Source organism: Mastomys coucha, unplaced genomic scaffold, assembly GCF_008632895.1.
Source record: "Mastomys coucha isolate ucsf_1 unplaced genomic scaffold, UCSF_Mcou_1 pScaffold21, whole genome shotgun sequence".
Lineage (NCBI taxonomy): Eukaryota > Metazoa > Chordata > Mammalia > Rodentia > Muridae > Mastomys > Mastomys coucha.
Genome location: NW_022196904.1, coordinates 140,985,751 through 140,997,564, shown reverse-complemented (window position 1 = coordinate 140,997,564; position 11,814 = coordinate 140,985,751). Strand labels below are relative to the sequence as shown.

Sequence of the window (11,814 nt, the reverse complement as noted above, 5' to 3'; positions counted from 1 at the left end):
ACACACACACACATTTTATATATATAAAATTTAAAAATTTTTAAAAAATATTTAAAAAATAATTTTTTATTTATGTATATGGGTGTTTTATCTGCATTTATGTCTGTATATCATGTAGCACTTGTATGCTTGGTACCCAGGGAGGCCAGAGAGGGCATCAGATCCCCTGGAATTGGAATTACAGATGGTTGTGAGCCACCTTGTGGGTGCTGGAAAGCATTAGTGTAACCCTTGGCCAGGGACAGTGTGGAGCTTCTCCCCATCTTTGCTGTTGCATATAGCTATGACAGTGTCCCTCTGGGGCTTTCTGGGTCTGCCTGGGAACTGATGCCAGCACTGATCTGCTGTACAACCAGCTGTCTTTTAATGGTGTTTTAAATTAGCACAAGTATATCACAAGATATTTGGAAACTATAGGACGAGACATACCATCCCTGATCCAGCTCACTAGCCTGTGTAACTGTGTTAACATTTGATGGTATGTTTTTTTCGACTGTTCTAAAAGAGTTGATGTGTATTAGAGTGGTGCATATTCACACTCCTAGTGTGTGTTGAAAGTGATAAATGGCCACGCCTTCATCTTGCTCTTCCAGATAGAACATTAGCTGACACTACCTGAGCTGCCTGCCGTTTTCTTTGCAGTCTTAGTCTTTAGTTGTGGGACAGTGGACTTAGCAGGAAGTTTGGTGAGAGTCCCTGGAGACTCGGGTACACATCTGAGATGGTGGGGCTCCCTGCTGCCTGCCAGGTTCCTGGCCTGGAACATGTGCCATGCTTCCCACTTAACAAGAATTCTCCATGCTAATAAGGTACCTAGAGGCCCTGAGGGTTTAGCCAATAAATTTCCCTTCCCAGATATTCCTCTCTGTAAAAGGTATTTAATCTCTGAACCACCGTGAGAAGTGGGTACTCATCCATTTTTCAAGATGAACAACTAATAAACAGTTTGGAACCAAGGACAGTCTCTTTCATCTACCACTGTTAAGGGGAGCATGGAGAAGGCCTTCGCCTACAGAGCTGCTGCCTAAGTCTCCCGTAGAAGGCCTCTGTAATTCTAGACAACCACTGCTACCTTTGCTGGTGAGCTTAGCTGGAGCTCCCAGCCTCAGCCCAGGCCCCGGGCTAGATGCTGTCCTAGCCTGAGGACCCCCAGTGGCCCTGGCCTCACCTCCTTGAGGGCCTGTGGACCCCAACACTTCAGTTTTGACTTTGTGGTTTTTCTAGTGATGACTAGATGCCCAGGAGTCAGGGAATACCAGCTTTGGTTTCCCACACCTCAGATTGCTTTTTCTCATTCTTGTAGCAGTGTCTTGGCGCTTCCCTAAAGCCCAGCACCCTATGGGCAGTGCTGGCTTGGGCTAAGTGTTTCAAGCTCCCCGTGTTTCCCTTCTCCAGTAGTTGTGCCCAGCAGTACAGAGGGGCTGAACTCAGTCCCACATTTAGTCACTTTTCAAGCTGTTTGTATAATTATAATCAACATACATCTAATTTGAGGCTGTTTTTTGTGATGCCTACAAGTCAGTGGGATGCACTCTGTCCACCTGAAGGAGACGCTGGGTGCTTATGCTTGCTTAGGGTAGTCACAGGGTATGCTTGGATGTCTGCTTGGGAGGCATCTGCTGCTGTGTCTGGTTGAGAATGGTGCGTGCTGCCAGGCAGCCTTTGGAGTTGGTGGGTGTCTTTATTTACATCCCAGTGGCCACCCTGCCCTCTTCCAGGAGAAGGAGCGCCAGCGCCTAGAGAGCCTACGACGGAAGGAGGAGGCTGAGCAGCTACGCAGACAGAAGGTAGAGGAAGACAAGCGTCGGCGACTAGAAGAGATGAAGCTGTAAGTGTCCCAGCTCCCAGACCGGCCTGCCCTAGCCTGTGTAGGCTCTCCCTGACTATGCTGTGTCCACAGGAAGCGTGACGAGCGCCTCCGAAAGGTGTTGCAGGCCCGTGAACAGATGGAACAGATGAAGGAGGAAAAGAAGAAACAGATTGAGCAGAAGTTTGCTCAGATTGATGAGAAGACAGAAAAAGTGGGTCTGGGCTAATGGGCGTGGTGGGTGGGGCCTTAGTGGAACCCTAGCACTTTAGGTTTAGTGGCCTGAAAGGGAAGACTGGACTCCTCCATAAGTCACTGGCTAGATGGCCTGTGTACCCCTGCTTTCTGTCACATGGGCTTTGATCTTTTTTGAGGCAAGTTGAATGCTGGAAGTCTAGCCTCCTAACCCTTTTTCCCCAGCAGCCCTTTGTGTGTGAGCAGTCCTGAGATGGTACAGCTTCTTGTGCCTTTTCTCGGAGTTCTGGGCAGTGTTTGTAGGGAATGGGGTGCCTATCACAGAGCTGCATGCTCCATGCTGCATGCTGAGTGAGAGGCTGCTCCAGAGGAGACATGTGAGTGGATTCTGCAGGCTAAGGAGGAGCGGCTGGCAGAGAAGGCAAAGAAGAAGGCAACTGCCAAGAAGATGGAAGAGGTAGAGGCACGCAGGAAACAGGAGGAGGAGGCACGCAGGCTCAGGTGGCTCCAACAGGTGCGATTAGGTGGGAACAGGGAAGAAGTAGGGTGGAACAGGCACTGCCTCCATGCCTTGAGGACTGGCTGGGCATGTCCATTCTGTAGAGTAGATCCTGTTGGATTTTGTTGCTGACTTGAGGGTTATGTCATGGGGACTTTTCTAGAAGCCAAAGTTTGGAGATTAAACGTGCTTTTGGCCGGGTGGTGGTGGCGCACGCTTTTAATCCCAGCACTTGGGAGGCAAAGACAGGCGGATTTCTGAGTTCAAGGCCAGCCTGGACTACAGAGTGAGTTCCAGGACAGCCAGGGCTATACAGAGAAACCCTGTCTAGAACACCCCTCCCCCCACACCCCCCCAAAAAGTGCTTTTGAAGTCACACTTTACCTCACATCTGCTATTTCTTAGCTGTGTGAACTTGGTCAGGTTACTCAGTTAGCAGAGATCTTGCTGATAGGTTGTCGTTGAGAGCAAGATTCACTAATGCACGTGAAGCATATCCTGCCTGGTTTGTGCTGACTGCCCCACGGTGATTGTACTAATACTCCACCCTTGAGCCTTATGCTTGGAAGAGTAGGGCCCCAGCTCTTCCTAGAACTGGCAGTCTTACTACTGTAGGGAACAAATGCCTGTCATTGGGGTGTTCTAGAGCTAATCAGAATGGTATATTTATGCTCTGACAGACACTTCTTAAGTTTTAATGTATGTTAACTCAGCAGCTCCTCGAGTTGCTGCACGTGCTGCTGCCTTCTTTCCTGTTTTACGGATGAGAAACTGGCCATTGGGTCAGATGGCTTGCCTGTTGCACACAGCTAGCTCTCCAAGGTCCCCTCTTGCTTGTCACTTCTGCTGTAGCTGTTGCCAGATGCCTTTTCTGTCTGCCCATGACTTTCAAAACTTTACTTGTCAAGGAGTCTGGCGGCTCAGTCCTACCTGACTGACTGGTGGTGACCAATGCCTTAGGAGCTAGGGCTATGGGCAGGGGCAGCTCCTTGGCTAGCTTTCTCCCTGTGGGCCCAAGCCTGGCTTGAGTGTTCTGCACTTCCTTGCATTGCCAACTCAGGAGGAAGAGGAGAGGCGGCATCAAGAAATGCTACAACGGAAGAAGGAGGAAGAACAGGAGCGCCGCAAAGCAGCTGAGGCCAGGCGGCTCGCAGAACAGCGTGAGCAAGAGCGTCGGAGGGAGCAGGAACGCAGGGAACAGGAATGCAGGGAGCAGGAACGCAGGGAGCAGGAACGCAGGGAGCAGGAACGTCTTCGGGCCAAGAGGTGAGGCTCCCACTGATCCTGTGTGGGGAGTGACAGGCAGCGGCGTTGCTTCTTGTCATCTCCTCACTTGGAGGTTGGTGGGCTTTCCCTTGACTTCAAAACCAGATGCCTACAGCTGGTGGACCACCAAATAGGATATATGTTAGCTGTGGGAGATTGAAGGGGTAGCAGCTCAGGGTCACTCCATGCTTTGTTCCGCTTCAGCAGAATGTGCTGACTGCTTTGGTGTCTTTTCTCAGTGACTACAGTAAGGTGAGGGGGTCTTAGACGGATAGTACTTCTCCATGGGCCTGCCCCAGGCATCCTGGGTATGAGGGACATTTGTGTTGCAGTTTAGGACATTGAGCACTGCTAGCCCTGGCCCCTAGGCTTCCCTTGGTGGTGATGATAACCCAGTGAGGTTTTTCCTGCACTGACATTTATTAGGACTGTGCCCACATATGTGTACAGACCAACAGGCCCAGCAACTGTTTCCTCTTCCTTCCCAACTCCTGAGATGGGCACAGGCTTAAATGGAGAACTGAGGACTTCACGTAGAGGGCCGGAATCTCAGGGCAGTATTGGGTGCATATAGATCGACACAAAAGTGCCCCTGGTCTTTCTGGGTAAAGTCAGAGATAAGAGTCTGGGAGGGAATGGGTGGTGGCTGCTATTGTGGCTTCAGAGCTGGGTGGTTGGAGTTGTATTAACCCCGAGGAGTGATGGGGTGTTTGTTTGGTAGCTATGAGGGTTGCTCCGAGCTACCTGCTTGGTAGGTTTTTAAAAAATTTAATCCTTACTTGAAGCTCTTGTGGCATAGAGACAATCAGCTTTACAAAGGAATCTGGTTTGAGAGTGAGGCTAAATGACTTGTTTAAGGTCAAGCTCCTGACTGTGGAGTGGAGTTGAGTGCTCTGTGTTGTCTCTCTTATGCCGTGGTCTCAGCAAGGCAGGAGGACAGGTGTTAATCTTCCTATTATGAAAAAGAGAAGGGTGAGGCTTCTGGACCTCACTTGCATGGAAAGGAGCTGTATGCTATTTGACTCCAAAGTCAGGCTTTGAAGCTTGCTTTTGAAGAGTCTAGCTGCTGTTGGCTCTAAGCTGATGTCCAGTTCTACTTGTCCCATTCCCTAAAGGCTTGTCCACCAAGCCGAGATTCCCTGTGTGAGGTAGAAACAGGGCTGGTGCCCTACTACCAGCCTGACAGATTCTTGGTGGTCCTCAGGGAGATGCAGGAGAGAGAGAAAGCCCTGCGGCTCCAAAAGGAACGACTTCAGAGGGAACTGGAGGAGAAGAAGAAGAAGGTAAGGGTGTTGGGAAAATGGGCTCCATGTGGGTTCTAGGCTGAGCTGAGAGCTGAGACCTTCGGGAAGCCTGGGTTATACTCTTCAGGCAGCCCTCCTTGCCACATGAGGTAGCAGTGTGGCAAGAGGAGAGGAAGGACACATCTAATTTTGTTGCTGGCTGGGTCCCAGGAAGAGCAGCAGCGCCTGGCTGAGCAGCAACTGCAGGAGGAGCAGGCAAAGAAAGCTAAGGAGGCAGCAGTCAGCAGAGTCCTGAATGTGACTGTGGATGTGCAGGTGAGGCCCGTGCCCTGTTGGGAGGGGCTCTTACACCACTGTTCATTTCTTACAAGCTCAGGCTGTGTGTTAGAGCTGGAAGACAGAGAGCAAGTAACTTGTGTTTGTTTCTTCTTTCTTCTTTCTCTTTTTGGTGACAGGGTCTGGTTAGACCTAGGCTAGCCTCAAATTTTTAATCCTTTTTTTTTGTTTTGTTTTTAACCTTATCCTCCCTGTTGCAGGGATTCAGGGACCATCCATAGTAGAAAGCTAGTTGAAGATCAGGTGTGTCTTGAAGCATCTTTGAGGGAAGGAAATGCCAATATGAAAGAAAGTTTACATGATACAAAGTGGTTTATATTCCCTGACTAATTAAAATAAAAAAGTGACCCTAAAGCTTTGACTAATTAAAATAAAAAAGTGACCCTAAAGCTTTTTTTTTTTTATTCCTTGAGAAGTGAAGGGAGATGGCTAGAGTGTCAATGTCCTCCAGGAGTGCAGGGGAGGGGAGCTGATGACCACGTTGATTTTTCTTCTAGTCTCCTGTTTGTACCTCATATCAAATGACTCCACAAGGACCCAAATCCTTCCCCAAGATCAGCATAGATGACTATGGGATGGACCTAAATAGTGACGACTCCACAGATGATGAGGCCCATCCCCGGAAACCCATCCCTTCCTGGGCCAAAGGTGAGTGGGGCCCAGAGTTCCTGAAGAGGCTTGGGCTGCCTCCCTTCCTCACGTTTGTGGGATGTGGAGTGGTGACTTAGCTGCTGCAGGTGCACAGGCTGATGTGCTGACATGCTAGGGCCCAGTGGCTTGCGGCATTGACCTGAGAACTTATGACCATTGGGCTTTGAGCATGCACCTAGAGGTAGGAGGCTTACTCTGGCCTGAAGACCCATCTGAGGATATAGGATGAAGGGTGTGGAGTTCCTTGCTCCTGTTGAATGTAGCTGTGTCTGGCTCAAGCAAAGCATGCTGCTAAGTATTCTGACATGGACTCGAAAGCCCTCTCCTCAGAGCCTGGCCCAGAAGGGCTCAAGAGGCTTGGCCCCAAGTAAGCAGCCATGGGTGGGCATAGAACTGAGAGGGTAGCAGGGTTTGGGTGGAATGCTAGAGCTAGGAAAGATCACAAGATTTGCCGTAGTCTTGGCATTTCAGATTTATACAGGAAGTGGATGGGTTTAATGCTGTCTCTGGCCTGGGCTTGAGGGCCTGCTAGGGTGCTTCTTAGGATTTGCTGAACTAGAGGTTAGCACAAGGTGCTGACCTCAGAAGGGTCCTCAAATCCCACAGTGAGTCAGCACTTGACAAAAAGACAGCTTCCTTTTGTGACTGACCTTGTTTGAACCCCACCATAAGCAGAATCTTACTTTCTTAAGTCACTGATGACTGATTCATGTCAAGTCACTGGCCAGCAAAGTTGCTTGATGGTAATTGACCTTAGATAGATTACTTAGTTTTTGTGTCTGTGAAGAGGGAGTCAGTGATACTCGGACCCAACTGAGATGATTATGAGTGAAGTCATTTAGGAAGCAAGCCCTGGATGTGTGTTCCCGCCTGATCTCCTAGGGCTGTGACTCCACAGCTCTGCTCCTTTACTGAGCCTTTGTACTCTTCCTTAGAGTCTTTGAGGTTGGTGGGCGTAGCCAAGCAAGGGGGCTTAAGATCTGGAGGCAGGCTTGTCTTCACACTTAGCTCTGCCATTCATCTACCATGTGCCTTGAGACAAGTCTCTTTCTACAAAATGGGGAGAATAAAGTATTGCCTAAGACAGCTTCTGGGGGCCTTTGGGTTCAGCTGCTAGAAGATGGAGATAAAAGGATAATTGTTGGGTGGAGGTGGGCAGGAAGCGTCTAGAGCAGCAGATAGGGTAGGAGCAAGGCATGCTGGTGTGGAAAGGATGGCTGGGCTCTGTGGGTAAATGCAGGGATCAGGGAAGCTCCCAGAGAGTACCAAGCAATGATCCAGGCCTCTTGTTTTCTTCAGGCACCCAACTCAGTCAGGCCATCGTCCACCAGTACTATCACCCCCCAAACATTCTAGAGCTCTTCGGATCTATTCTCCCACTGGACTTGGAGGACATCTTTAAGAAGAGAAAGACTCGCTACCACAAGCGCACTAGCTCTGCTGTTTGGAACTCGCCACCCCTGAAAGCCACTGTGGTTTCCAGAAGTGGGGACTAGCTGATAGCCTGAAAAAGCCCTCAGTCCTTTTGGCAGCACAGGGCCCATGTGTGTCTTTCTGTTTGTTTCTGTCTGTTTCTGTGTTGGGATGGTGTCTTTCTGTCTGACATGCCATTGTTCAGGTAGATCAGTGTCCTCTGTTTGTCAGGTACTCCCAGACCAGGCTCAGCACTGATCGATCTATAGGCACAAGTACTCTGTAAATAAATTGTTACAGTTCAGTTGAATGAATTTTAGTTTCTAGTGTTTGTGAGGTAGTTTAATAAAGTGTATAGCCTGAAGCCTGCGGTGGATATTGTAAGACTAGAGGCTTCATTGGAGTCGTCGTCTGCAGCAGTGTATCCTGTGCCTTTACCTTCAGTGTGTGCCTAGACCACTTGGTTGGGCCAGATGGGGTCCCACCCTGAGGTTCTAATGCCAGACAACTCCTGGGAAACACGTCAGCATGTCCTGATAGGGCAGTTGAACATGCTTCCTGTTTGTAATTGGAGCCTATTCCTTGGGAAAGACCTGTCCTGTGACACAGCTCTGCCACATAGTCCCTCAGCCTCACCACTTCTCCAGCTCTGCCATTTGCTGCACGAGGATTGGAAGGACTTGAGGAAGGCCTCATACTGGGAGCTAATCAGGAAAGGAATGCCCCTCAAGCTGACTTTGGGACAGACCTATGCTTGCAAACAGGGATGGGGGGGTAGGGGTGGGATGAAACTGCAAACCCACTAGCTACCATGTAAATGCTCAGTGAAGAGTGGCCTTGCTCCTGATAGCTCCTGGTGCTCTCTTCTGGAACTGGGGTAAGCCACCTGTGGTAGAAAGGCCAAATCAAAGTACAGATATTTTGGATATAGCTATAGTAAAGCCAATTTGTTTTCCCATTACCTCCAACTCTTCTGTTGTGAGGGCAGTTAGTTACGTGGCCTGAGAAGCTGATAGGCTTACTATGGAAACCTGTTCAGAAGATCTTTGCCAATTGCTTTAGGTCAAAATACAGTAAACACAAGTGCAGTAGTGCTTTAAACAGGGAACTGCGAACACAGGGTCTGAAGTCTAGACTCTTCCCACCAATACAGAGTTCATTCAGATATGTTATACACAGTGCAGCTTACTCCATGAATTCTCACACATAACTGTTGAAACTGGAAGACATGTCTGTCTTAAACCACAAAATCAAACTCATTTGTTAGCACATTTATCCAGTGCTTAGGAAACCAAAGGAAGGCAGATAACTAACACCACTCATGGTGAGTGCACGCGTTCTTCATCTTCCGTTCAGGACACCAGCTTTTCTAAGTATCTAATGGATTTGTAGTCAGTGCCATAGGACTAAGAGCAAAAGATAAGGATTAAAATTCATCAGGGGTAAGGAGTGCTTAGTGTGCATAGGGCTTGGGTTCAGTCCCCAGCATGGAATACACTTGACAAGATTCATCAGGGGTAAAGAGTGCTTAGCGTGCGTAGGGCTTGGGCTCAGTCCCAGCACGGAGTACACTTGACAAGAGTCTGGAACTCAGTGAAAGCTAAATACACTAATTTTGAGAGAAATTAACAAAGACAAGTGGAGGGTTGCAGATGCCATCCTCATGGGTGGAAATGCTTCTGAATATCTCAGGTCTCCACCTCCAGGAGACTCACCAAGTCCAATCCCTTTGTTTTGGCTTATGGTGGGGGCAGAGTAGAAGTTTATGAAAAGTAGGTTCAAAAATTTTAGCTGCAACAGACTTACAAAATAAGGCATTGCACTTGAGATATTGTTGAAGTCAGAGTGATTTTGGCATAAAGACACACGTCTGGAACTGTGTGCCTTCTAGAAGTAGACCTTTGCTTATCTGATTGCTTGGCTTTTGACAAAGGCAGAAAGGCAGTTTGGATTGGGGAGGAGGCATTGCTCACATGCTCTCAGAAAGTATTAGATATTTTAAAAACTTCCAGCTCTTTCTCATAAGGAATGCTAGGTTTAACTCACAGTTGATTGAAAGATTGACATTAAAGCTAAAATAAAACTAAAGGAGAACAGGGCTAGCTTAATGGGAAAGGTACTTGCCACCAACCTGATCTGCGTTTGATAAGTGGGACCTAGATAGTGAAAGAATACTGACTTCTGCCAGTTATCCTTTGACCTCTACATGTGTACTGTGGCATGAGTGCATCTCCTCCCATTATATACATAAGTGGACCACTACTACCACCTTCAACAAAAAGTGTTTTTCACATGAACTTAAAAAAAAAAGGACTAATAGATACAAAAATTCACAACTTTTGTTTTTTAAAGTTAGTGCTGTTTCTCTGTATCCATCCTAGGGAGGAATGGTGCACCTACACATGCACACACACAGTTTTGTTGCCCAAAAGAACCCTAATTATCTTCTTTATCTTGCCATTCAAACACAATATTACCAACACCAAGTACACCACTAACACTTTTCTCTAATTGTATCATAATTGCAGTGGGATATAAAAATTATCCATTTTATATGTAAGTTCATAGAACATTTGCTTGTAACTGAACTAGTAAGCCAGTTCAGGACTCCTCACGCAAGTGTCTGCATCTATCCACATATTAGGAGGATGCCAGGACGCTAAAGCACAAGAATGGTGGTTATAGCTATAAAGAAAAACAAAACAAAACAAAACAAAAAAACAAGGCTAGACGGGGAAGTTTCTAACAGAAGACATTACATTTGGAATTCTGGGCAGGAGAGATAGCTCAGGGTAAGGGCTAATCTAGTCTGCTAAGCCTGCTGACCCGAGCTCAATCCCGGGGACCCACATGGTGGAAGGGGAGAACCAACTCTCACAAGTTGTCTTCTGATGTCCAAAGTGGTATGCGTATGTACAGAAGTGTATAAATAAAATGTAACTCAGAATTTGGAACTTTAAATTGTGGTCTACGTATAATTTCAAAGATAGTGTTTTTCATTTTGTCAAAAAGTTTGCAATGTGAGGGTATTCTCTTTCAGTCTATTTTGTTGGGACCAACAGGTCAAGTAGAATGATTTATTTATTTTCTTTAAAAGTATTTATTTTCCTGTTTAAGTGTGTCTGTTTGAGAGAGCTCACGTGTACCACATGCCTGTAACAGCTCAGGTGGCTCAGAAGACGGCATTGATACTCTGGAACTGGAGTTGCAAGTGGTTGTGGTTGTGAGCCACTGTGTAGGAGCTGGGAATTCCTTTGCAAAATAATCCAATCCTCCTTTAAATTTAACTTTAGTGTTCTTTAAGCTTCTTAAAAATTAAAAGTTATTTTCATACAGCATATTCCAATGGTTTCATCTCCCATATCTTTCCCCATATCCTCCCCACCTCTGTATCCTTTCAACTCCATGCCTTCTTTGTCTCTCAAGAAAACAGGCAGATGATAAAACAAAATGACCAAGCAGCAGCAACAACAAACGAAGCATTGCATCACTCTCTCTCTCTCTCTCTCTCTCTCTCTCTCTCTCTCTCTCTCTCTCTCTTTCTCTCAAGTTGTAAAGCATACTACACAAGTAAAAGACCAGTAGTGTTTTTGTTTGTTTGTTTGGTTTGGTTTTTTAAAAGCCCAAACAAAGCAATATGAGATTTTTAAAAAAAGGTATCCCCCAATGCCTTCACATTCCTTTTATGTTGGCCATAGCTGGACATGGAGTCTGCCCTAAACTGTACCCACAGAGACTTGGAGAAACTAAGTTTTCCTTTTGTGAGTTGCTGATAATTGGAAACAGCTTCTTGGTTGGAGATGGGAGCTCATGCCTACTTCCCTGTCCTCTTAGTGCTGGGACCCTCATCTGGTTTGGATCTATGAAGGTCCAATTCATACTGCCACTCTCTGAGTTCATTTGCGTGGCAGTCCTGTTGTGATTGGAAGATACTGTTTCTTTGGTGACTTACACCCTCTCTTGCTCGTATCTTTCCACCTCCTCTTCTGTATAGCTCCCTGAATCCTGAGGGGAGGTCTTTGACGAAGAAGTCCCATTTAGGAGTAAATGTCCCAAGGTCTCATTCTGCACACTGTCCAGCTGTGGCTGTCCTCATTGCTTCCCATCTACTGCAGGAGGAAGCTTCTTTGATGATAGCTGGTTTGGACTGATCTGTGGGTAGAGCAGAATGTCATCAAGATTATTTTATGGGGGCTGGTGGGAACTTAGCCATTGGTTGAACTCAGTGGGAGACCAGCAGCTCCCAGAACCCAGAAACAAGGAGACCGGGACGACCTGGCAGAGAGAAGGTAACAAATGACTGCCAGGTGGCTAACCTGCCCCTGAACCCTAGTGAGAGCCAGCACCAATCAAAAATCACCCCGTACCTTCCCCTTACTCCAATCTCCCCTTTTGCCCCAGCA

At 47.3% G+C, this 11,814-nt stretch overlaps 1 protein-coding gene across 3 annotated transcripts in view; it reads left to right on the top strand.

Moving 5' to 3' along the window:
- Incenp (inner centromere protein) overlaps nt 1-10,749 on the top strand; it is a 30,258-nt gene extending 19,509 nt beyond the window's left edge. For 2 of the 3 annotated variants that reach the window (XM_031389639.1, XM_031389641.1), the window contains 8 exons: nt 1,719-1,828; nt 1,901-2,021; nt 2,397-2,516; nt 3,562-3,767; nt 4,972-5,050; nt 5,222-5,326; nt 5,845-5,995; nt 7,298-7,494. In XM_031389639.1, coding sequence (XP_031245499.1) covers nt 1,719-1,828; nt 1,901-2,021; nt 2,397-2,516; nt 3,562-3,767; nt 4,972-5,050; nt 5,222-5,326; nt 5,845-5,995; nt 7,298-7,494 — 1,089 coding nt within the window. Of the gene's footprint in view, nt 1-1,718; nt 1,829-1,900; nt 2,022-2,396; nt 2,517-3,561; nt 3,768-4,971; nt 5,051-5,221; nt 5,327-5,844; nt 5,996-7,297 lie in introns of all 3 variants that reach the window. The other variant, XM_031389640.1, reaches the window with a different exon arrangement.
- The last annotated feature ends 1,065 nt before the right edge of the window (nt 10,750-11,814 follow it).